The sequence below is a fragment of the Seriola lalandi genome, unplaced genomic scaffold, assembly GCF_002814215.2.
Source record: "Seriola lalandi dorsalis isolate HSWRI2012SDOR001 ecotype SW California unplaced genomic scaffold, Sedor1 jcf7180002054945, whole genome shotgun sequence".
Lineage (NCBI taxonomy): Eukaryota > Metazoa > Chordata > Actinopteri > Carangiformes > Carangidae > Seriola > Seriola lalandi.
This window is the reverse complement of record NW_019525496.1, coordinates 2898666-2926076: the sequence shown is the minus strand read 5'-3', so window position 1 is coordinate 2926076 and position 27411 is coordinate 2898666. Positions and strand designations below refer to the sequence as shown.

Below are 27411 nucleotides of genomic sequence, written 5' to 3'. Positions count from 1 at the left end.
CGGAGTCAGCACACAATAAAGTCCCCCCATTAACAAATGAAGTAATCAAAAATCAGCAGGTACTAAATACGTCGCGTTTGATAATTTCTTTGACATTACATCCGAACCAACGCAGGGTTAATCCTACCAGCTGCGTACTGGACGTGGCTTCCTGAGCGGATGAACAGTGACAGATGATGAGTTTAGTGCCCTGAGGATCGCTCACAAGACAGTCAGTGATCTTCTAACAGCCGTTTAACACCGCAGAGTCCCTGCCGCGGCGGCAGACTGGGGGACCGACTCAATCTGGAGTTATTGAGATTTGCTTGGAGGGGTTGTATTGATCGAAACTGAACATCCTCCATCACGCACTTTCAGATCAGGGCTCCCGCATCTTCTGACCGGAGACAAAGTCACCAGGATCGTTACGCACAACTTTTACGCACAACCGGGGACACTGCCGATGATCCGCTCTCGGTACGCGGTGCATGCCACTTTCAACACGGACTACAGTACGACTTTGTACACCCACAGGTGTGATTATGTTAAGCGTGCGAACTGCAGAGATGGATGAAACGATCCGCTCCATACTCTGGTGAAACAAGACCAAAACCTCACGGACACTGGGAACTTGCCTGGACACAGCGAGCAACAGCGCCGGGTGCCAAAATGAGCCTTTACTGCCAGAGCTGGAGGATCTTACAGATAGTCTTTGCAACAATTACAGCAGTGCTCTCACAAGGTAAGTGACCTGGGAGTAATTGGTTGCGTGTTTTGAGGTTTTCTAAACCAAAATCTAAAATACCCGGGGGACGAGTATAAGAGCAGCAAAGTGCAGTGGATTAACCTGAAGCCTGTTGGGATTGTCACTGTTTGAGCATGCATACTGTGTCTGCATTGTGTTTAATGATAGCAGCTGAAAACAAATGAGCTATTATGAATGGACTGTCTATCTATTTGCACATGTTGGTGAGGGCAGGTGGGCCTTTTCTTAGCAGTGCCATGTCAGCACTAAAACAGCTTTCTCTATAATTCTAAATAATATATAAATGTCCTCATTTGTGCCACAAACTTACATCTTACTTCACAGTGATACAGTGTCTCAGTGAGGCTAACATGAGCATGTGTGTGTCTTGCTTGCTGCAAAGGGGGTGTCACAGCGGTGAGTGGGATATCAAACATTTAGGATCAAATCGGTGAGGAGTAAAAGACTTGATGGGTTTATACTACAACTTGAGCCTTGCCTTAATGCCTAGTACTTTGCCTCTCTATGGGAATATATTACTCTCCCTTATGGATGTCTGCCATAAAAAAAACCAGGGAACCCCATTTTCAGACACAGCAAGACAAACAAGAAGCAGACAATCTAAATTCACAACTTTGATAATGGAAAAGAAGAAGAGGAAGAAGAAGAAAGCACATCACAAAGGCATTTACTGTAAAGCCTATAACTACCTCATAGCTGGCTATTTCCAGGGAATGCAAGCAGGCTGATTTATGTGGATAAAAAGATGAGAAAAATGGAGAAATTGTGATAAAACAGATTTTTAAAGCAGCTTTAAGAGTCTCAGCATAGCAATCCCTACCAATCACTGCACAAGCTTAAGCCTCCTTCAATCTCTCTCTCTCTCTCTCTCTCTCTCTCTCTCTCTCTCTCTCTCTCTCTCTCTCTCTCTCTCTCTCTCCCTCTCTCTCCTTATCTTCTCCACCCTCTCACTACCCAGCCCCACAGAGCATTACAGGCTATATGATCAGCACCACATCATCTCTGTATGTTTGTATAAAACACTTCCTCAAACATGTAAGACGAGCATGTAAAGCTGTCAAGTGCATTATGACCAGGAGATTTTACTGATAAGAAGTGACAGTGGTTCTAACTTTCATCCTGGAAACAGCATGTAGCCAGGCCTGTTTTTGCAGCTCTGCACATGATCCACTGTCATGGCATGTTCAACAACAAATCAGCAAGGGCATCTTGATCACGGAACATGAATACACCACCAGAGAAAAGTTTTGAATGCTCTATATCTGATCATTTTCAGTTAAATTAAATGTATTGCACTCATTGTAACAACCATAAACCATAAGTCCAGAATTGGTTTAAATGAACTCAGATCTTTGTGACTCCCATTTAATTGGAAGCACAATACTCCAATTAGGCGCCTGCAACAGACACCACATTGGAGCTTACAGAGCTTACACCTCTAACAAACATGTTGTCCAGAGCTTTCTACCAATTTCTAGATGCCCCTTTGGTAATTAACCACAATGCTGAAAGATACTTTAAAAAAACAAAATCCTGAGCATACTAGCAGCTTCTCTTTCCTCTGCTGTAAGCCGCTGTTTCCCTCCCAAGATGACTGCTAAGTGTCTGAGTGTCCCACCGACGACATCAATCGCTCTACAAATCTCTGTGTCTAAGGACCTATTCGCTGGCAAGCTGTCAGATCCTGATGAGCGTCTGTGGTGCTATAATAAAGGTAGATGCATGGAAAAGGTCAGCCAGTCAAAAGGTAGAAACACACAGTGCTAATATCAGATTAAGTTCTTATGTTTGCTACAGGTGCATGATATGTGTTATTAGCATCTTGCCTACTGCCAACACTTTCTTATCTGAAAGTATTTACCACCAGCGTATCGCTACAGTATATGTGGGAGACATATTTGATCAAAAACCTTTAAAAAACAACGTGAAAGAGAAACTTTCAGACACAAAGACGTCTTTTAATCCGCCAATTACTGATTAAAATGCAGACATCCATTGTTGTCGTCTGTGATGCTATTGGGAGTCGACTCACTTCTGCAAGCTGTTTTGCACATATGGTAAAAGTCATTACTGCGAATTAGAATTCACGATGGCTGCTCAAGCTTTGTGCATTTTAATAGAATAATACAAAGATGGATTACAATTGGAGAAAATAATGCTGAAAGACAAGCCCACTGAAAAGACGTTTGCTGTCATGCCAATGAAAAGAATTTAATATGGAGCCTCAAGACAAACTGCAGGACAAAGTGTTGCTCATTAGACACAGCAGTGTTTTTATTAAAACTGGTGATGGGGAACATTATTTTGAAATGAATCTGTGAGACTTAAGCCCTAAGTAAAGTTTTTAGTTACTTACACAGGACAAATCTCAGTATTTTTCTATCATAAGTAATATGAATAGTTTCCATTTTCTTTTTAGTAAAACGCTCATTGCATTGTACTTGTTTCACACAAATGGCTTAACTAAAAATAAAACACAACGAAGGGAGATTGTTCACATGAAAAACTCTGTTTCAAAAAGTCACAATCCCTGCCTGAAGTTAATTTTCTGCCATCAGTCAAAGGTTGGATCATTTTAGACCATGTGTAAAAAAAAACAACACAACTCTGAAATCTAATTTCATACAAGAAGCATTTTCAAATGGAAACGGGGAGAGGTGGACAAAGATTTGATTAACAACATATGATTTCAACCCTCGCTTAAAAGGAATTAGTTTTTTTTGTTTTTTTCTTCTTAGAGAGCACTTAACCCACATACTGTAGAGAGAGGATGAAATAAAGCAACACTGCAAGACAGTGAGCATGTTCAGTCTGTGGGAGAGCAGTCTTGGAGAGGTGGCTTTTAACGTCTGCACGGCAACACTGATGCTTTCTGACTCAGCCAAGGAGGAGGAGAAGCTCAGGCTCTTCAAAATGACTGATTTGAGAGGCTGGAACAGCTGGTGCAGCGGATTTTCTCTCATGTTTATCAGTTGAGGGCAGGACTCTCATCATGATGAGAGGACCATACAAGTGAAGTTTTGCTTACATTGGCTACTTGTTAAAATATCTAAATATTGGCAAAGGAGATGGATGCTTCTCTTAAACCGCAATGAATCCTAAAAGAACGGTTCCTGCAAAGTCCGTCTGGCACCGTACTCACAAATACCGTAGATTGTGTGCTACGTTCGCTACGTTTAATTGGCACCCTTTGGGTTTTACAAAATGAAAAGCACATGAAACAACAAGAGGATCGCAGATGACCCATCAAAACCCCAACTGTAGAGGGATGGGCTTGCATGTGAAGTACTTTGTTTCTACATTGGCGCTGCACTCTCCCTGCTGGAGACAGTGAGCCAGTTTATATTCACTCCAGCCGGAGCCGCTGCCAGCTCTGGTATTAAACAGCACATCTGTCACTGTGGCCCCCGGTATGCTAAGCCAGGACAGCCCCGTTCCCGGCCCCAGTCTCTGCCTGATGCAGTGTGTCGCCCACTCAGCGAACATCACTGACATTCTTGTCTCCTTGTGTGTGTGTGTGTGTGTGTGTGTGTGTGTGTGTGTGGGGTTGTTATATAGGGCTGCTAGGTCGACATGATTGTGACACTTACAGTATATTCATGGCTGTGCGACCTGTCAGACCTTCATGACAGGCTCTTAGCATGGGCTGAGTGAGGAAGGAAAGCAGAAGAGACCCTGATCGACAGACCCGTCAAACGCCAGCAGCCATGAGGGACATGACGAGTGATTCTGACAGAGAGAAGCTTCGAGCTTTCCTCATTGAATAAATAACAACAGCTCTATGTGGCACCTCACACAGGTCTATAGATCTAGATCTGATCTCTTCTGTTGATTTTGGTATACTAGTGGGATGATGATTTGTTTAGCTCTTAGATACTACTAAATCTGTTTTTCACTATGCAGTACCTTGCTTAGTGGAGCTTCATCCATTTTGTTATAATCTCCAGAGTAAACACGAGTGTTTTTTGTCCTTAATTCACCAAGTAGGGCAATTAGCCACCACATAAACAGTGCACAATAAAGGTCAGCTGCTATAATCTTCATAATTCTATCAAAATGGATGTTTAATGAGGACACACGATGGCCGGGTGACCTCTGCCTCTACTCTTTTCCATTGGGGCAAACACTTACCATCAAGCTTTTAAACCAGATCAGGGAATATTTATTTGCTGTTGGTTTGTTTTCACTCACTCATGTAAAAAGGTCATTCAATGCACAGTATTTAACAGCTAGCATGAAATCCTGGAAAACATTGTGCAAGTAACACAAAGCGAACGATGGACAAATACACTCACTCAATAATATACAGTTTTTTCCCCCAAATGTATTCCTGTTTTCATTTCTGTCAGCTTGATTATTTTTAGCTTTTACTTCACATGATGAGGCATTATTCTCATTTTTTTTTCACGGCGGATCTGCTGGGTATTCACAGCCTGCTGACAATCTGAAAAGCCATTTTAATCCCACTTTCTGATGGCTGATTTCAAACTTGTGCCAGATGTATCAGATGCCACCTTTCCTACCCAAATAGAGAAAACAGATCATCCATGGGAGAGGTGAAACTGGGCCAGTGGAGGGGAAACAGGGAATTACATTTTGAATCACTTGAAACTCACAGTACATTTCAGAAATAGTAAACGGGTTTCAAAAAGTAAATTCTATAGGAAATACAGTAGTAATTTTTAGTAATGTTATCTTTCTTTGACACAATTACTTATCTGTATATTATTTAGGGACTGTACAAAAATAATTAGAGGCAGAGAGAGGGTCAGAAAGTGTGCACGTTATTGTAATCTTTCTTTTGACTGAAGGTAAGGTTGTCTGACATGGCGAACATGCTCCTTTGCAAATTAAGTTAATAGTTAATAGTTTGGTAAATAGGTCAGCTTTAACCTGCATATTCATAAAGGTGCATTTTAACATAAGCAGAGGAAAACAGTTGAGCCTCTTCATCACAGTTTTATTAATGTGGCGCACAATAGAAATTCCATTGAGCTTTATTAAGAATTAAACTGGGCTACACGATCAAACAAGTTTTACTACTTGAACACTTTTATATTATTTTGACATGTTGTGAGGAGGGTGTTCAAAAAGTGAAACATAAAGTCCGGCATTTAGTACAGGCCCTTAACAAAGCCACAGAGTTCAGCTGCTGCTCCATGCCTCAGAAACTAAAACACTCTTAAGCTTCTCGTGTTGTAATTTACATTATTTCACCTGTGTGCTCTGTTTCAGGAATTTTAAGGTTAAGCTCAGAGGCCTCTCAGTGTAATACTTTCATGCCCCACTCAGTTGATCATTTGGCCTCAGCTGACATTTGGACTCAAGTGTTAGTTCTTGGAACACTGCTGGGGTTTTTCACTGTATGTTATTGTCAGGTGTACAGGAAAACAGACGTCTCCATATTTGTTGTTGTTTCAAGTAGAGTTCTAGCTGCTTAGAAATGTGGTACTATGATACTAGGATACTGTATATTGTATATTGTATATTGTATATTTCAACAAGTCTGGTGACATTTTTTATGTTTACCTTACAGATTTGAGCAGTAAAGAGCTGAGTGACAGCAGGAGCCCAGTGCCTTTCCCTGTCTTCTTGCCAGTCAACTACGATGTGCGAGATGCTGACTACCTCTTCCTAAAGGAGGCTGGCCAGGACTTTATGAGGAACTCCAGCATGCAGAGTCACACGCAGCCCTTTGTTATCTTAAGAGCAAGCCGCCAGCCAGCTGTCAACGCCAGCTACGGCACCATGTCCACAGAGCAGCTTGTGCCTCTAGATCTGGTCCAGTCTGTGCAGCTCTTCAACGCGCCGGAGGTCTTCAATTTTAACTGGAAAATCCAGGCCTTCGTGCTGACAACTCGGGTTTTCTCCTCCAAGCCCAAAGTGCGGGTGCTCTTCTATGTTGCAGGGAGGGATTGGGGCAGGGGGGAAGGAGCTGTGGATGAGCTACCATGTGTGACAGTGTATGCGTTCTGGCAGACCCAGGAGGTGAGGGGTTCCTGTGCCATGGGAGGCGAGAGGGGAACCTGCATAGCTGAGCTGGTTCCTGCGCCTGGCTGGTTTGCCCCAGGGTCAGAGGGCACCAGCAGGGAGAGGCAGGACCCGTCGCTGGGAACCCTGTGGAGCTGTACTACCAGGCTCAGCCTAAAGTCAATGGGAAGTGTAACTCTGTGGATGGAAGTCGTTGGAGTGGCTCACAGCAGCAGGCTGAGTATGTTCCCCTCACTCCCATGCAGAGGATTGGCAGTGTGCGTCTTCTGCAGGTGCCTAAAGGAATGGCGACGCTTTCTCGACTCAAGCTTGGCAATGCCATTGTCATACGGACATCCTCCAAACCGCTGAAGAAGACTGACATCGCCACGTTCTACGTGCTCATGGCCAGCTCTGCTCAGCTGACCAACTTCACTCTCAGGTAAGACTGTGTTTTCTGTGTGCGGCTGTGAGTGGCTGTATTGCAAACATATGAACTGCTGCCATCACTTCAGTGGACTCTGTAATGTCAATGAAGCACAACCTAATTGGTCAATAAGAATTCAACACTGGGAATTCTTTACTAACAGCATTAGTCCTCATCTCTAATTCTTGCACAAATCCTGTGCCATCAAAAAAAAATAAGGGAATATTGGAGGAAATGAGATTTTCGATGGATTATGGCATTTCTCTGAAAATATCATGGAGGTTAACTATCTTTCCGAGAAGTGGGGTAGATTATTTGAGTTAAATCAGAAAAATACATGTTTGAGTGAGCACAGCCTGATGACATTAAGGGCTGTTTCACGAGCAGTAGTCATCAAGGTTGACATGGATCAAATAAAATCACATGTAGCTTGTGACTCATTGTTGCTCTGTTGTAAAGGGTATGCTCAGGATCTGTGTTCATACATGCAATGCCCTACTGCTGAATGCGCGAAGTATCCCGGGGATTACCAGCGTGGCTCAATTCAATTTAAAGCTCTGTTCTCATTTTGTAATGCAGGATATTCCTGTTTGACTGATGAGAGCATTTTTATTGCCATGTCACAGCAATAATTGTTTCTCTGGAGGTCTCTGTGACATCTTTGGTAATAGAGACTAATTATATACTGATATCTTTAAATAAATGCACTTATACTTTGCCCATGAATTAATGCCTCAAACACCTGTCTTATCATTCTCTGAGGAGGAGAGGAGAAATACAAATGCACAAAAGAAAGAAAAACAAGTCTGTTCTCATGGTTTTCTCTCAAGACGTCAGTTTGTTGCTCTGCTTTTCCAAGGTGAAGTGATGCAACATGGGAGATTGGCACCTCAAAACTTCACTTGAATTAAATGCCTCCAACTTGCTCTGATCGTTTCATTGATGGTTTTCATGGTCATCCGCAACCTTTTTTTTTTTTATTTTTATATCATCATGCAGACGGAGATCAAAGAGAGACGTAGCTGGATTTGTCTGTGTTAGCTGTCAGAGCAGAAGAGTAAAGATTTACGCAATCTTGATTAGACACAGATTTTTTAAATAATTATTTTTATTATTATTCCAGACACTATCTGCTTTACTCCAAGCCAGTGAATAATGGACTGCCAGCAGGAGGCCAATGCATCTTTCTGACAGTTATTAATTCAGTTTGTTTGTAGATTTGTAGATTATGAGTAAAGCACAAGTCGGCCAGTCAGTTTCTTATGCGGTTTAGTTGCTGTTTGCAGCGTTTATGGTCGACGTCCAGAGAGGTGTCCTGACTTAAGTACAACGAGAAGAAGAAGAAGAAAGTCCTCGAGGGCAGCTAATACAAAAGTGTGTTGGATTGAGAAACACTGTGGAACACGATCGATACTTCCTGAAAGATAAATAATTTCTGACTTACTTCCTCCTTGACTTGCTTCAGTGGAGGTGAGGAGGTGAGGAGACAGTCATGGATTATTAATTCTTTTTTCACCTGGTCCTGCATTCATTCACTTAGACAGTCACTTACTCAGATCAATTGTGAATGCTGGAATAGCTAAATATTGATCGAGTGGACAGCTGTGCATAGATGCACTTTTCCTCCTTGTCAGGCTTCAGAGTTGTGTCTGAAGTAGTTTGTCAAAATGTCCCTTTAGGTGTTAAGTTCTCTTCTGGTGTTGTAAAAAGAAACAAACAAACACGGAGCTGGAGGTGTTTCATCCAGCATTTTATCAGAGGATCATTAAATTGCATTATAGATCAAAACCTGTGCATTCATGTGTTGTAAAGGGTTAGATCAGGTATTTGAATTAATTTGCTGGTTTCATTTTGTTTCTGTCCCTTTATTCTACCTGAAGCAATGAAGCCAAAAAAGAAATCCTGATCCCCCCTCTTCATTCTGTCACTTTTAATCAATGCTGCTTTAATTCATCTACTCAGTCACACATGTTTCTGAAGAGAGAGCAGATAATGTCACCTGTCCTATCTTTCTCTTTCTCTGTCTCTTTCTCTGTCTCTTTCCTTTCCTTTCCTTTCCTTTCTTTCCTTTCTTTTCCTTCCTTTCCTTTCCTTTTCCTTTCCTTTCCTATCATTTCCTTTCCTTTCCTTTCCTTTCCTTTCCTTTCCTTTCCTTCCTTTCCTTTCTTTTCCTTCCTTTCCTTTCCTTTTCCTTTCCTTTCCTTTCCTTTCCTTTCCTTTCCTTTCCTTTCCTTTCCTTTCCTTTCCTTTCCTTTCCTCACCGTCACTGTTTTTTGGTTGGAAAATTGACAATCTTGTAAGGAGGCTTTTTACTAATTAACGTCATGCGATGGTGACTAAACTCTGAATTTTTTTTTTGCATCCCATAAACATGACATAATACACTCACTGTTCTCTCACTCACACACTCAGTAACACACAGCACTACCCTCCCTCAGCTTATTAGCACATTAACAAGCCCTGTGCATCCAGTCCTCAACAGCTGTCTGTGTGCTCTATCACTGTCTGAATGTCCCATTACGCTTTGCTTAATGCTCTCTCATCAGCATGATAAACCTGGAGTCGAGGGACATTCAAATTTGAGGTCGACTGAAAAAAAAAAACAATCCACACCTGTCCGTTCCAGCAAAATGAAGCTGTCATTCTCAGTGACAGCTTCATAAAGGTCATAGATAGTATTGTATTACCATCATCACTCTACCCACATGAAGGGCAATTATATTATTCCTTTAGAGTACACCCAGCAAATATGATCAGACATTTTTTTTCTCTTTGTTTTCAGCTTAACAACAAGTTGAACATCAGCTATGAAGCACAATAGTTTGTCTTGTTCTATTGGTTTTATTTAGAAGGCAGCACTGTGGCGATAAATAAACTTGAGGCTCTGAATCAACAGAGTCAGAGCTCTTCAAACAGGGAGCCTAATCATTCATCTGTGTGACAAATAGGACTTTTACATGCATCTTTAGTGCTGCGGTGGCTGCCATTTGGCGAGAGGGTTGCATGAGCGTCTCCCCAACTCCCTGAACTGCTCCATAAGTACGATGAGCACGTTGCTGATGGCGGGCCATCAGACTGGCGAAATGGTGGACATTTGACTGCATAATTAACGATTGCATCTGTTGCCGATCGCGCTGGGGTTCACCGGTGGCACCGTCATGGCCCCTCAGCGCTGCATTCACAAAGCCAAAGATGGGAACACAAATCAGATCAGGGAAGTAAATTACAAACCCTAGGTAGCATCTTGATAGCAGCCCTAGTGCTGAAGTGAACCAGGGCCTCGCTGTCACACAGGATACAATCTTTCTTGTAGGTCTTTGATCAGTCTGTGTTTTATTGTTTTATGTATTCACGTTTTTGAATCGTCTCATCGCTTTACTTTCCTTTTGTTGGCCAGGACTCTGTGATCTTTCAAATAGGTTTAAAGAAAACAGCATTCCACAAATAAATAAGAGAAGGGAATTGACTAATGAATGCCGACAGCCAAAGTCTGCTTTGAATGGATTTAACAGTGTATGTGTATCTATTTGTGTGCCCACTTGTCTGTGTGCATTCTTACATGCATGCATGTGTGTGTGAGTGAATGAAGAGTATGTAAAAGGTGGAACAATACTGCCACTCATGCCTTGCCTGGTCAGAAGTGAGATGGATGGCAGGTGCAGCACCTGAGAGCTGCTTTTCTCACACACTGTCAGTTCCAGTCTCCATAGCCATCCATCTTCTCTGCCCTGGTGCCTCCCCCTGCCCGCCGCCTCCTCAGGGCCTGCTAACCAAAGCCATGGACACTAGTTCCTGTTCCCAACCACTCAGAAGAGAAACGCCTCTTCTTGTCACGGGGGATATTTTTTTATTTTTTTTTTACACAAGCCGGGCAGAGAGAGAGAGAAAAAAGGGCTTTAGATAAGTCCTCTTGTTACTGTCACTTTTTATTAGTTAAACCCTTCTCCACTCAGCTCAATACACAGAGGCGTTTCATCACAGCAGGGCATGTTATTCAGAAGCCATTACTAGATTAACAGTCCTCCTAGGTTTTCTCATTAATACATCGAGCATGCCATCCCGCTTACCTCATTGATTATGCCGGATTAAAGTTTCCCCCACTTAAAGCAAATGATCACACTGCACTTACAATTCTCTACAGTCAGCATCACTGCTGCAATTAAACACAAATAGGAAATGTAATGTTGGTTGTACTGAAGTCATTGGTTTAGGCAGCACAGCATTGAAATAAGAAGACATTGCGCGTGAACAGTGTTTTGTACTTCATTTTTATTATGCACTTAAAGGAATAGTTTGACATTTTGGGAAATACCCTTATTTATTTTCTTGACGAGAGTTTGATGAGAAGATTGACACCGCGCTCATGTCCGTACGCTGAATATGAAGCTACGAGAAGCGGCTGGTTAGCAGAGCTTAGCATGAAGACTGGAAACGGGAAGAAACGGGAAGAATCGGGAAGAAACGGGAAGAAACGGGAAGAAACGCGAAGAAACGCGAAGAAACGGGAAGCCTGGCTCTGGCCAAATGTAACAAAATCCACCCACCAACACCTCTAATGATCACTCATGAATAGTTTATACCACACTTGGAGACTACATGACATATATGCAAATGTAATATAAGTACACATAGTGACTTTCCATATATGTATGTACAAATTATATGAAACCTATTAGAAAGTGGATTTCATTTATTGACATAAATGTCTACTCCATACAAATATGTACGTATGTGTGCTTAAATCAGAGACAGATAGACATATTTTATGAACATATGTTTAAAATTAATAATGAAAAGATATGTAAATATATATATATATATATATAGACATATTCAATTTTTATATATAATGTATATGTTTTAATGAACTTTCATATATAAATTAATATAATTATCATTAACATATGCTCAAAACATATAATAATATAAAAAATCATCATGTGGATATTTTTAATATATGTACAATTTTTTCTATGGGTTGTTGTTATAAATCTTCATGTATCCGGAGGATCTCCTTATAGGTAACATGTATGGCAACATCACACTCTATATAGGGGCATATATCTCATATATTACATTGTATTACATTCATTTTTTTACATTTCATAATTAAAACAGGCGTGATTTGTAGTGGTAGAAATAATTATAATGTGCCATGTGGCACTGCATTGCCATTAATAAGGGAATCAGAGTGCAACTACTTCCCTTCTTGTTCTCACCTCACCTTTAATCCTAATTAGAAAGCTGTGGCCTGTTTACATCAAAAGCGCATGCATTCCTCTTTGCTCATTTAGTACAGACTGAGTGTTCGTCTCCCTGTGCTGTTGGCTCTTCTGCCTTGTGGGAACCCTGTGGCTGATAAGACTGGGCTGGCTACCCCGTGCTGTTCCCTTACATCATTCACTCTAATGCACGGAGAAGCTACTTTAATTTACAATACAAACACAGAGACCATGCAACACCTACACTATTTGGCTCCTTTTCTCTGCTTTATTTGATGAGAACTGCTCAGAGCCAGAGCTGAATTAATAAGTCAGAGTCCAGTGTGTTTCCTGATACACGAGAGTGAGAGGTTAGAGGCTTCAACACAACTACCTGTATGGTAAATAATATGGCTATTGAAGTGTCCACTGACTCAGCTGTGTGCAGTTTTTATTTCCAAGGCAGCCGCAGCACCAGATGTTTTCACCTCTTAGCACTTGCTCCCTGGCTGAACCTGTGTTAATCAGATAAAGCAGCTTCTGTGGTGTGCAGCTGGAAAGGTAACCGGCAGTCTCCCAGGCCAAGGTGGCACAAGATTTAAACCACTATTGAAAAAGACACCACTCAGTCATTTCTGTTTAATTGTGACCTTTAACCCACAGGTTCCTTTGTCTGTTTGAACTTTTCGCAGTGTGACAAGATGAGCCAAATCCATTAATTCTGTGAACCAGACAGTGAAAAAAGATGTCTATCTTTCACTCCTGTGGCTAAGGCAGCGGGTCGTGTCACACAGAGCGGCGTTTTGCTGCAAAAACCTCCGTGCCAAGATCTGTCGCCACTTGAGACCTCCCTCACAGATTGCATGTTGGATGTACAGATGTTGTCAGAGACAAGGGTTCACAAATGTCCACAAATCACCACCAAACCATTAAGATGGTTTTCTAAATCTTTCATCTGAGACAAGTGCATGTTGGTTGATTGCTTTGTTTCATTGTGCTGAACAGGGAACAGTGTCTCTTCTCCTTTTGCCTGATTCTTTAAATCCAAGCCCCAACCCAGAGCAGAAGTGTTCAGCATCAGATTGCTGTTGCTGCTATTATAGATTACACCTCCTCAGAGACTAATAATGCACTTTGATTTTATCTCAAAGATTCAGAGATAAAACACACAGCTTTGCATGCAGATGAAAAGCAGAGATTTACACGACAATGTTGATCTGAACTATTTGAGACAAGATGTCTGTGCTGTTTCTGGGTATTCAGAGAGTCTCATTAGAGCTTTGAGGATATAAAAGAAGTCGTTGACCATATGGATTACGAGTATTGTTGCAGAAGAAGAGTGGATTTTCTGGGGGGGGGGGGGGGGGGGGTTTCTCCATGCGTGCCTCTTGCCTTACTTGATCGCAATTCTTGTACGAGAATATCTCATTAACATTTGACCTACTGCAAGCTGCTTATGCTGGCAAAGCCCATTGGGAATGTCTACACGTTCAGATGCAGAATGCTTACCATTTACAAATTAGATGCCAAGGAAACTAATGATCTATTACAGTTTAAATAATGAGCGCACATAAGGAGGAACAGAGAGAACAATGTTTTTTTTGGCTTTCAAAAGGGTTGAGGGTGGTTAGAGAGGTGGAGTATGGGTAGAAGCAAATCAGTGATTGTTGGCATTTTCTGTTTTTATTTGATTGATGGTTTGTCTGAGTTTTATATTTATTTTTTATCATGCATCATACATGAGAATCAGACAGAGAAAGTCTTTTTTTTCTTTTTGGAAATGCTGGATTTGTTATAATAACCTTAATATATGAAGTCTGAATGAATAAATCAAGCATGTTCTGTCTGAGGAACCTGGATTTCTTAACAATGCTGACAACCTATAAATGAATATGTCACAAGTAAATCGGAAAAAAGCATGAAAAAAATAAGGATCAGAAAAGTTTAGATATTTGTTCACATTATATACTCCATCTTTGGATAAATAGTGATTCAATGCCTTAAATTCCATTGGTTGTTAATATAAGACATTGTGCATTCACCACATTCTCGACCTTTTCCTTTTTGACTTTTTCACAGAGCGACAGTTAAGAAGGGTGTGACCTTTCGAACAGCGACACCCAGTAACTCTCTACTGTGGGACATCACTCTGGATATGGGTGCAGATGGAGCCATCGCTGTTATTTGTCAGAGGAAGGCTCCCATACCTGGAAAAAGGCAAGCGTGTCTAATATGTGTTCTACTTTTGTGTGTCTGTTTTTCTTCTCGCTGAGCCATTGATCACATATTTATAGGTTTAAATTGCTGTTGTTTGAACGGACAAATAATACTCCGAGGGTCCAAAGGGAGTTTTTCATCTGCTGTTGTTGTCTCTAGCTGTTAAAAGTGCTACTATTGTAATGTAGCCGACATCCTGCACAGCATATCAATATTTGTTTCTGCACCTGTGGAGTAAAAGACAAAGCATCTGGTCCGTGCAAGTTTGACAACGGCTTACTGCAGAAGCATACTGTGCTGTGTCCTGGGAGGACAAGTCTTATACCATCCGAGCACAGGTTGGCTACAGCTGCTCCTGGAAAGCCGCCCCTTGCAACGGCTATTGCTTTTTTCCCTTTTAATGATCAGTTCTCCTCTGTGCTGTAATCATTCCTAAGCATTTACCAGCTGTGCATGTCCATAGTGCATGTGATGCATTAAAACATATTTTAACCTGTGATTTAAAAGCTGCAGGCCAGGAGGGTAGTTACAGCAAAACTTTAGTGGAGCCATTTTCAAACGACGCATAGACTCTTTATAAAACATTTGCAGGTTTTACAAACTCAGCTCTATTTGGGTTTCTAAGAAGCACTTAACTTCCACCATAACCTTATTAAACGGCACTACACCCTTTCCCCAACAAGAAGCTTATCTCAGATGTCCTTTCAAGTACTGAGATCTTTCAGTTCATTTAACAGTTAGGTCATCTACGCTTGGCCCCTGCTTCCTCAGATTAAAGTAAACTTTTATAAAGGGCAAAATTGGCAAAACAGGGTAAAAACTGAGTGACTTGTGTCCTTTTTAATTCTCCTCTGTCTTGCATGGTTGCTTCTTACCTTGCTGCCACAAAAGCAGGTTTAAGTTAGACCTCTGTCTCAGTTTGTTTGTATTTGCTTGTTCGCCTGGCTAAATGAAAAATGTAACAAGTCTAACGTACAGTCATGTGGCATTGTGAGTCACTACTTAGGCATGCAGAACTTTGAGCTAAATGGTGGAGATGCTGATGTTTAGCAGGCTTAACATTTACCATGTTGACCATTTTGGCTTTGCTTGTTAGCATGCTAATAATGGATGGTTGCAAGCAAGGGTCAAGCCTCTTCTAAAAAAATAAGGATAATAGGAAACAGCATGCTAACTTTTGATAATTAACACTTAACACAAGATAACTGAGGCTGGTCAAGTCATCAAGTATTTGGTTAGAAACAAAAGTATGAGATGTGATTGTCTGTACCGAATTTCATGCAATCCATCCATTAGCTGTGGAGACATTTTACTATCAACCACAAAGCCTATAAATGACACTAAAAGAATCAGAATCACCAAAGTCCTATGACACCAAAGTCCATATTTCAGTTTGGGTGTGAGTTGTGAACCGACAGACGGACAGTGCCATAACAACAGGTTGCTAGATGAGCTACAGTAATTGGTGTAGCTGAGCAAAACAACGTCATCCAAACATCTTAAATGCAACATCAGCAGAATACATTGATGATATTAATGTGAACTTAATTTGAATGCTTTTTTTAATGATTTTTTCTTTTTCTTTTTCTTTTCTTTTTTGCCGTTTAAGCTTCAGTGGTCTCAAAAACGGATCCGTTGAGGTTTAACTCAAACAGTAAGATTATTTCTGCCTCTAGAGCAGCTCCAAGAAATGCTTGTAAAACTAAAGCTCTAATCTGTGTGTGAATGGTTGGCATAGCTGGAGAAGAGCAAGAGTATGGAGCCAACTATCCCAGGATGAAATAAAAAACTAATAAAAGTAGACAAACAATAACATTTGCTGGACTTTGCTTTAATATAATATGTACTCAATTCAGTTCAGGGATAAATTTAAACTTCCTGAAGCTGGGTTTGTTTAACACAGACTCAAGAGGGCACACAACAATAGTTGAAGAAACAGAAACAGAACACTGACCTTATCTGTGCTCGTCATTATTGGTTTGACCTCATTAAGTTGTTTTCCCCATTTGCTGTGGATTATGACATTGTTTATCACAACGTCTTTATGGGTTAACATATTTTTTCGCTCAGTCATTTTGGCTAATCCTCTCTAAAATGTCATGAAACTAATAGAACCCCTGCAGAGAGAGTCTACTGTCACACTACTGTGAGGATTTCTCTGACTTTTTTGTCTTTCTGGCTTTTAGTAAGCACTAAAAGTATTTGCTGTATCTGTACATTAAAGCTCTTTTTTATCCTCTGTTGCAGCAGCTTGGTTTGGATCTTAAGATTAAAGCACTGCTAGTCATAGTCACACTGCTGGCCATAAACAAGTTGTTAAAGCATCACTCCCCTGAACGCTTCACAAGAATGACCAAGGGCGTAAATAGCACGGCAGCATCCCCTATCTTATGGATATCTGTGTTAATGCATACTTAAGGGGGATATAGGCATGCTTATGTGAGTCTAGCGTATCTTGTTTTGGTATTTGAACAGAATGCCTTTATTATCTTTTAATCTCAGGTCTCTGAGCAATATGCTAAGATTATTCAATTACACTAAATCTCTGTCTTGCCTTTAATAAGGGCAGATATGAGAGTGGGATATATGGAGGGACTTTTGTATGCTTTGTTGTAGAGGATTAACAAAATATGATTTGCAATTTCTCCAGTTGTTGTTGCTTTAATGCACAAAGGCGGCTGCTATGTAACCCTTTAGAGGTCATTTTAATGCAGTAAACTGGACTCACTGTGTGTCTGCACAGCTCTGACACAGATATTTATAACATGTACACAGAGATGCAGAGGGTGTGATAATGTCAATGCTGGCATGTGGATGTTTACTGTGTTTCTCTCCAATATATCTTTTGTATAGTTTAATACATTGCCAAGAAATAAAACCAAAGATACTAACTTGGGCCATTGGAGAGAATTGAAACCATGGCTAGGACACTCTGTTCTAGCTGGCATCACTGAGAGGCCATTATAAGTTACAAAGGCTTATACTTTTTTTGTGCATGCAGGATGCTGCTGTCCTCAAACCACCTTTTATTCTGTTTACACTTAGCAGTACCAGCATCTCCAGCATACGGCCAACACGGAAAAATTCAGCTCTGTTCTTTTTTAGGTTAGTGGAAATGCCCAGAGATACAAAGCCCTTGACAAAATAGCAAAAAAAAAAACAGGGGATTGGGTCTTTTCGCAACTACTGGGCTCACCTCCCTCTCCTAAAAATCTCCACACTGTCTACCCAAGGGGCCAATTTCATAAATCGCGCTATGAATTTTGAGCTGGATCGCTCCAAGAATCCAGTGTCAGTCTTTATCAGGTTACTTCCTATTTTTCATTCAACAGCCCCAACAGTTTCCTTAATAAAGTCTGATGGTAGACATTAAAATAATGACTGACTCCACATGGATGAGGATTATCAAATGTTGGCAATGGTCATAGAGGGTGATAATGTCTCCACCCAGTCATCTTTTGTTTCCCATATAATTAGATACATTTTGTGTGCAGCAAAGACATGATAAGCCCAAGCTATAGTACTTGGGTTTCCATGCTAATGGCTGCATGAAGCTGGTGGGTGCACCACTTTGGTCCAGACTGAAGTATCTCTCTCCAACTGTTGGATGGATTATCATATAAATTGATACACACACATTCATGCACCCCCCACTTGATAATCATCTGACTCTTCTAGTGCCATCACCAGGTCAAAATTTCCATTTTGTCCCAGACTTAGGTTTATGTCCAGTAGCCTATGTCCTATAATGACATTCCCATCAGCCTCAGCTGTACATGTGTTTTACATTGATTAGCAGACGTTCATGCTAATACGCATATATGATGTTTAGACTTGCTAAACATCAGCATGTTAGCATGGCATGGTAGCATACTGATGTTAGTATTTAGCTCAAAGCATCACTATGCCAATGTACAGCCTTAAAGAGCTGCTAGCATGGCTGCAGAGTATTAAGTCTTATGGTATTTATCAAATGAAATGTCTGACATCCTGATGCAAAGCGTGTCTTCCTCTGAATCTTAAAAAAAATAAATAAATACAATAAAAGAAAAAAAAACAGCTCTCCAGGATCCATGGACATTAATATGCCCTGTACTGCACTGAGCCACAGACTGAAGATAAAATCACTGCACCTCTAGTCAGACATAATTATCTCTACAGGAACTTAATGTGAGGGAAGAGAATTCAAGACTCTAATGGTGAAGTAAGCATATTAAGTATCAATGGCTGTGATGGAAAGATTTTGTCTTGGTGCTGCTAATGCACAAAGTAAAGTTGGTGAAAGACTTAGACAACACCCCAAATAGTCAAACACTAAGATGTGTAGTACTGCCTGCACAAAATTATAGATGATGACATAATTTGTGCTATAATAAAGCTGCAGTAATTTCACTGTCTGTCTTGTCTTTTTGTTTTGCTTTCTTTATCTTAATTTGTACACATTTGTATTTGTATGTATGTACAGTATGTATGCATCTGTCTAATTGGCCCGACTCTCTGTTCCTCAATCAGGCTTGAAAGCAGTCTGCTGGAAGTGCTTCAGATGGATTTTGAGGTTGAGGAGCTCAGCAGTCCCCTCGATAGTCAGGTGATCATATGGAAGCTGGAGCTGCCGACAGCGTCCAGAAATGTAGCCAAGACCGAAGGAGCCATGAGGATCTATACCACACAGAGAGACTTTGTTGGCCTGGCTCCTCTTGTAATGGTGAGTTAGCTGACGGCTTCCATGTCACACCTAATCATTATTAAAACCAGCACTGATGTTACTGACAGCAGCGTTTTGAATAATGCCGACACTTGGACCGAATCTTTTGAGAGTCGGTGCATGAAAACATCATAAAGTGCACTTTGCTGTGATCCATTCCTGTCTGGTTTGCATACGCAGAAGGCTGGATGTGCTTTGGATTGTTTAGTAAATGGGTTCTATTTTGAGCAGATTGTGACCTTGTGTTGTTGACTGTCAGCGAGCTGATGTCTCTCCTCTGTGTTGTTCTGCTCTGTTCTGGCGTGCAATGTGTGGTCATCCTCTCCTCCTAACAGCTGCTTCATGTGTTTCTATTTTGGTGCCGCAGGCCTCTTTATCATGCTACCTCTATAATTAATCAATGATATAATCGCCACAACTAAATATGGAACATTACACAAGCGTTTATAACACTATGATTCATCTGTCACCTGGGGTCAATGACTTCTTAGTACACGACTGTTGGTGGGAATGACACATGACAATGACAGCCCATCTCATAATACACTCTTTCATTTCTTAGCATTTGCTCAACCACACATTATTGATGAATTATGTATCATACAAGTATAAATTAGGAATTATTGTACTTAATGTTATATTTTTGGGTAGTAGGTTACTCCCATTTCACAGTGCTGTCTGCTGCATTTCCATCATAATGGTGCTGGAGCGCTTGAAGTTATGAGGATATGCTACAGTATCCTGATTTGTGAATTTGACATGGTTCATCTCTCTTGTGGATTACAAGCTGACATCAGGCTGAGGGCCAAACATGAGGAGATTTGATGGTTGGCTCGAGAGGACATTAGCGCTGACTGATCACTCTAAGCGTTGCTCCATCAACTCCTGCAAGGGCTGCTGCTCAATACTTCTATATCACGATGAAAGCTTCACTGACACAACCTTCAGATCAGTGTTTTTTAAGTATATTGCAATGACAGTTGAAAAAAAAAAATGATGTTCACTTATTTCAGCTTCATTTAAACCAGTTTTACAGTCGAGGGACACGTATCCATCTGCTTCATTTTCATACTTGTAGAGTGCCCAAGTGTCTCTTTAAATTTGATTTAACTGATCATTCGGAGAACTTGACCGGGCTCCGCTCCACTGCTCACATACTAATCTACACACACGTACACACACCATATTCAATTATTTCAACTTCATTTACAACAGTGTGTTTTTACAGCAGAGGACACATATCCATCTGCTTCATTTACATGCTTTGATTAACCATGCATGCATACAAATGCTTGTCTGTGCAAACACACACACACACACACAGTGAGACACAGATACGTGGTCCATTGTAAATGTATTGCATTTATGTATTTATCCAAATATATAAGTTGCCTCTCATTCACTCACTCATGTCTTACTTCAGTTTTGAGCTGCCAAGTAAACAACTACCTCTATCTGGCCTACTTGCTTTACCTGCCACAGTTGCCATACTTATTAAAACACTGAGCATTAGCTAAGAGGCTGTACTTTATATGTGTAGAAATTAACCTTAGTCCATTTCCATGTCTCTGGTTATTTTTGCCATCTTTGAGCTGATATGACTTCCCTCTGAGGGACATGCCTGTGCAGATAAGTCCAAGATTATCCCTCCCCTTCCATGTGGTGACCTGGTCATCACACAGCCTTAACCCTTCCCCACCACCAACCCACCCCACCCCCAACTGCCGCTGGCTTCCCCCCTTTGGGAGGCAGCATTGCTGAGTCACTGAGTCACACTTCATTGCTCCTGCCTCTCCTACCTTCCTCCTCTACTTGCACTTCTTGTTACTTCTACACCAAAAACCTTTAGCTGTCCAGGAGCTCCACAACATAAAATGTAAAATTAAACAACATGAATTGTTTTAAGAGATTTTTTATTTTTATGTGACGACTGTCTGCAGGACACAGAGATCCTGAACACAGCCGTACTGACTGGAAAGAAGGTGGTGATGCCTCTGAGGATAGTAGCTGTGGAGGAAGATGGAGTAGTCACCGATGTATCTGACTACACAGACTGTAGCTCCACTGATGAAGATGTTCTCAAGGTAAGATGTCTTCCTCCTCCTCCTCCTCCTCGGTTTCACACATTCCTTTTGTTTTACTGTAGCGTAAACAACTTCATAAAAAGAAGTGAAATTGCTCTAAAATATTTTCTGCACCTTTTTATTCAACTTTAAATCACTTTGCCAGTAGAAGTGTTATGTGAAAAAAAAAAAAAAAAATACCACAATCACCACAGATAAATGTTTACCTGTGGACAAAAAGGGGTTGAGTAGCAAATAAACAGAAAAAGGTGACATGTGTGTCTTGACTGCTGGTCCTGATGCTAAGGAGAGTGAGGGCAATTTGGAGTGGATGTTAAAAAAAAAGTGCTCCATAGGGGCAAGGTGGGTGTCACGTGTGATGCTTAGGACCGACGCGTACAAATAAGTTGTACCAAAGTCACCTCTGCTCCCTGTCTCTTTTCCACACAGTAAAACAAACTATTAGTTGGGCTCTGACAACATCGCCCATCAATCTCCCAGACAATGAACAGCCACTGTGCTAAATCGCTCACCACAAATGGCCTCACAGTCTGCTACTGTGCTCCCATCCTGTGACTTGCCCCTTTTATCCTGTGAACCTGAGCACGGCTGACTGCCAAAAGCCGGCTTTGTTTACTGATGAAATTGAAAGTCAGGCCCCTGGCCCCTGAGGTCAGAGGCTGTGAATGTATTTACTCAAGGGTAAAGTAGCATTGTAAACAAAGAATAAAGACATGCAGTGGACTCCAGTTCTCTAATATGTTTTGTTTTGTTGTTTTTTTGCTGGTAAAATACAACCCCAAAGTAGGTTTAGCAAACAACAGATGTCCTGGCTAATAAATGTATTATTTTGTTCGGTATTTTGTTCATTTTGTGTTGCTCCCTCAGGAGAGCCACAGGACAGTATATACAGTAAGTGCAGATAGGTGTCAGTTATATGAAAAGCAGGATTACATGCGGGTGTCAAGAGGCTGGATGTGGACTAAATCATTCTTTTCAACCATATAATGTAGCTGTCTTTGCTGTCGTTCTAAGCTTACTGTAGCTCCCAGTGTATTTGCTGACCAGATAGCAGCTTCAGTCACAAATATTCCCTCTAATCTTCTTAGTCTAACAGCTTGACTCAGAGATCTTTTCTCTTCTGGTGTGCCTGAAGAGTATCAAATCTGCTAGTGATAGATGGGGAAGGATTTATCCAGAATGAACAGCTCATGTGACAAAACAAAAGCAAAACAAAGTCTAATCTGCCATGATGGAAAGTTTTTTTTTTTATCCACATGTGCATGAATGACGCAGAGACTTAAAATGTGCACAGGCACTTTCTGTGTCAGTTCAGGACTGAAGGATCGACACGTGAACATTTTAAGGCAAAGCAATTTGACTGACTGAATTATATTGAGCCTGAACTCAGTGTAACACTTGAACTTAATTACTCCTTTGCAATAGATATGTTAATTTTGCACACTCATTAAAAATTATTTAACTTGTTTATTTGCACAATGAAACCACAGCCACAGTTGTGTCAGTGAAGCATGCATTTAAGCATTTTTTTATTTATTTCTGCCTGTCTTTAATACTGTAACCTGTGATGAAAGTCAAATCCCATTTTAAATAAATATCTTTTTTTGACACTAAAAACACTGAGGGATATTCTTGGCTGCAGAATGAGATTGTGAGTAGGATGAGTAGGTGGATGGCACATTAAAAATGGCATTCCCTTTCAACTGCTGCTTCACAATATTATTTGAACATGGCTCATGTTAAGTTCAGTGGAGCTCTTGGAAGATGCTTCTCTAAAAAAGAAGAAATGAGCAAAGTGTCTTAGATCATGGTTGACTGGTTGGCTGCCTCCACACTTAATTAAAACATGAGGACTCCAGACGACTTCACAGGAACTAAATCAGCCCTTCTCTGTCTTTTGTTCTATGCTTGCATTAGAAATGTTTCCATAACAACAACTCTTCCAAGGGCTTCGGTGCCACATATTGTAAATCTGCCGTCTGCACATAAATCAAGCATAGGATTATTCACAGAAGAAGAGGTCAGGGCATCTCAGTTAGCAGCAAGGATGACACATAGAGATGGCTTAAGCTCTGGTCATGGGTGCAGGATGACTGATGCTCAGATGCAATGATGACACAAGACCCTCTCAAAAATAGCATGTCCCTGGGACAGCGCATCCTCTGGCTAACTGCTTGGTTCACGCAAATGAGAGAGGGGTATCTATTTGCTATTTGTATTCCTCCTTAGGCTATCTGTCAAAGTCACCATCCCCCCCCCCTTCGTCTCCCTTGTGCACTTCCACAGGCTGGTGACTGAATTTCAATGCTGTCTTAATTATCCAATTTGTTTAAAGCAGTGACTGTTGAGAGGACCCATGAAAACCTCCTGGCTTGTGTCTCTAAACATCCATGAGATCTTTCAGCAGTCGCCTAAACTTGCCAAGGTCACCTTTGAAATTACGGTGTAATGAATTCACTTGGCTGTGAAGGACTGATGTTCAGCGCCGCACCACATGATATTTTGATTAACATAAAATTGCAATGCTGCCTCTTCCTAAAGCTTTGGACCGGTGATCATCGCAGTAGTTTATTACAGCCAGCTGACATTACTATGGTAACACATGCAGTGCAAAACTGCCGCGAGGCCATTTGTTGTTGTAAGAATGGCCTATTTGTTAAAATAGTGACTTTTATGAGAATATCTGATTCTTCTTTGTCATTGGTTAGATGACTAACATCTCCTTCATTGACAACAATCTCATCCTGAGGTTGATATAGATTGTTTACACGAGCGCGTACTCACACAAACTTTCATAGTATCTGGGAAATTAAAATATATTTATGATAGATATTAGATATTTATGTTCCCTTTATCTCTTCCTATCCAGGTGTCAGACAGGTGCGACTATGTTTTTGTGAACGGCAAAGAGACAAAGGGCAAAGTGAAGATGTTGGTGAACTTCACCTACAGCTACCTGAGTGCTCAGCTGGAACTTAATGTGTGGATGCCCCAACTCCCCCTCCTCATTGAGGTATCGGACACAGAGCTGAGCCAGATCAAAAGCTGGAGGGTCCCAATACTAACCTCAAAAAGGTGGGAAAACCAATCAAACAAACAAACCATTTGTTCAACATAAAATCTTTCCTCATTTGGTTTCTACATTTGATTTCTAGAAGTGTCTTTCATCCCATACAAATCATATCACTCTGAGGGTTTAAGGTTTTGATTCCATTACATAATGTACTGTAATATCTCAATGTGATCCAATCAAGCAAAGAGACAGGACTGAGTGATTGGAGTATAGCAGGTCAAAGCATTTGCTGTGTGACAGGTGTGACCTGCACGTGTGTTTTTGTGCTCATGTCCCAGACCCGGCTGGAACAGTGAAGAGGATGACAGGAAGGGGAAGGGCTGCATGCTGCAGTTTCAGCATGCCCTGGTGCGGGTGCTAACTCACTTCGTGGCAGAGCAGGCGGACCCTCGCGATCCTAAGGCCTATTTCCTGGGCTCTGATTGGCAGGTGGATGTCACAAGGTTGGTTCGATACTTCATGAAGGTGGAGGACCCTCGAGTGGCAAGGCTGCAGGCAGGAAGAGTGCTGTCTGGACGGGACCTTGGGACCACCACCATCCAGGTGATTAGCTGATCTACTGTTTGGATTAACCATGGGCCCAGAAGAGTGTGACTAAAGACCCTGGACTGGATGGGGCAGTTTCATCTTTGAGTAGACAAAAGTTGGATTTAGGTTTTACAAGTACACAAGTTTTACTTTGAACCTAATGAACTGAAGCTGTCCTGACAAGGAGATACAGTCTGAGGCACCCTAATTAATTCATTGTATCTAATATTGTTCTGTCACAGGTGTTTTCTCCACTGTCTGATGCAATCTTGGCTAAGACAACCATCAAAGTTGTGGATGACAAAGTGACCATCACAGAGTTAGGCGTCCAGCTGGTTGCAGGCCTCTCCATGACTTTACAGCTGAGTCCAGGGAGCAACAGAGCCATCTTGGCTACCACAACCACACAAGAGGTTCTACAGAGCCCCAAACAGGTAACAGTCTTCAGAGATTTAATTCTCAAAAAGATAAACTTAAGATTCAAAGCACACTTACAATTTCTGCTGTTTTCTGCTCTTTCAGGAAGCTTTGGTCAGTGCCTGGGTGCAGTTCAGTGATGGCAGCCAGACGCCCCTTGATATCTATGATCCCGCTTACTATAGAGTGACGGTGACATCTCTAGATCAGGGGGTGGTGTCGGTGCAGGGCACGCCTCCAGCTGTGGTGGCAGAGGGAGAGGGCGAGGGAGTTCTGGTCAGAGTCGAGATGTCTATATGTGAGGCCTGCCAGAAGTCCAAACGCAAAAGCACTGTAGCTGTGGGCAACGGCAGCCTCAAGATCAAGTTTCAGGTGAGTAGCCGACGGCCAGACGGCAATACCAGCAGCCTCAACAGTAGCACTGTTAGCAGCAAAGACAACGGCAGTGACTATGGGAACGACGGGGAAGAGGTGGACAGTGAGAGGAAGCAGAGGAAGCAATCTCCACCACGCGACTCAACCTCAGAGAGAGAGGAGAGCGCCATGCAGAAGATCACAACCACCATCAAATCTACAGAGCGAACCTTCATAACCAGCGGCAGCCTTGGAGGAGTGGGCAAGACCAGCAATTCAGGAAACCCCAGCAGTCCTACCACTGTCGTAAACGTCAGCATGATGAGCAGCCCAAGTGGCAGCAGCAGGGCATACGGCTCAGACAACATGATAGTGGAGGATATGAGCAGTGTTAGCTTCACTAGCACTGTGAAAGCCCCTGGGAACCTGGTAAACTACAACAACTTCCCCACCAAGGTGGAGGAACCTGGGCAGGACACAGCAGAGATAGAAATTGGTGGAGAAGAGATGATGGCCAACAGGCCTCTCACAGACTTGGAGATCGGCATGTACGCTCTCTTGGGAGTCTTTTGCCTCGCCATCCTGGTGTTTCTCGTAAACTGTATCTCATATGTTGTGAAGTTCAGGCACAAGAAGCCTCCATCTCACGGCCAGGAGCCCACAGGGCACAGGCATGACTGGGTATGGCTTGGCACAGATGCTGAGCTGGTGATGAGCGTGCCGGGCAGCCCTGTCCAGCAAGACTCCCAGACTACAACCACTGTGATAGACATTGGGCCCGATAAGAGCGCCTCTCTGTCCAGGAGGCCCAGTTGTTTGGCGTCTGTGACAGACTCTCCCCTCAGCTGCGTGGGCTCCCTCAGGAGCAAACCTATGCACACTGAGTCCCTCCACTCGCCCACCAGCAAGAGAAAGAGAGTGCAGTTCACCACCTTCTCCACACTGGAACGCCAGCATTCACCACATCTCCCGCCCAGGGAGAACGGCCATGGCATCCACTGGGTTGGGAAGGAGGACAGTTGTGAGGAGGAACCCCAAGTGCCCATCACAGAACCTGGGGACCACTTATAATACAGAACCTGATCAGACCTCACATGTACAGTAGATGTGGCTTTGATCACCTCAATGCCTTTGTTAACTCCAACAACTGTCGAGAACATGTGATTTTGGACTCGCCCTCCTCTACATTTCATTACCTATCAAGGCCTTTTACATGTACATGTACTGTATATTATTGTTAATACTGGAGAATGGATGTGCGTGGTAATGTTTCAGATGGCTGATGAGATGATGGACTCTTATTTACACAATGTTTAAAGCCACCAAATGTTAATGCTGCATGTGGATATCTACTTCTCTAAATTTTTGCACTCACATATACAGTACAGACACACACCGAAATGGTTCCCCAAATTACAAAAACGATATATTGATTACCAGTTATAATATAGAGCTGACAGATATGGATTTCACCAAAAAAATGTGGCTTTGATTAAATATAATATTAGCTGAAATTGGTGTTTTCTATTATGGAATATCAACAACCTTTTTCTTTGTAAATTTAATTTTTTTTTCATTAAAACACTATGACCTTGAATGTTGCTTTCCACTTGTTTTGTTTTTTTGTTTTTTTTTTATGTTAGGCACCTTCCAGTTTTTTTGAGAGGCTTATGAACAGTCAGCTACTCAT

General features: G+C 41.7%; 1 protein-coding gene across 1 annotated transcript; it reads left to right on the top strand.

Moving 5' to 3' along the window:
• The first annotated feature begins 208 nt into the window (after positions 1-208).
• LOC111645033 (transmembrane protein 132D) lies at positions 209-27059 on the top strand. The gene is given in 10 exon segments (XM_023394059.2): positions 209-721; positions 6282-6848; positions 6851-7157; positions 14423-14560; positions 19073-19265; positions 21206-21349; positions 24219-24424; positions 24701-24965; positions 25193-25384; positions 25473-27059. Coding segments are annotated over 10 exon segments (3504 nt in total). The 5' UTR covers positions 209-549; the 3' UTR covers positions 26793-27059.
• The last annotated feature ends 352 nt before the right edge of the window (positions 27060-27411 follow it).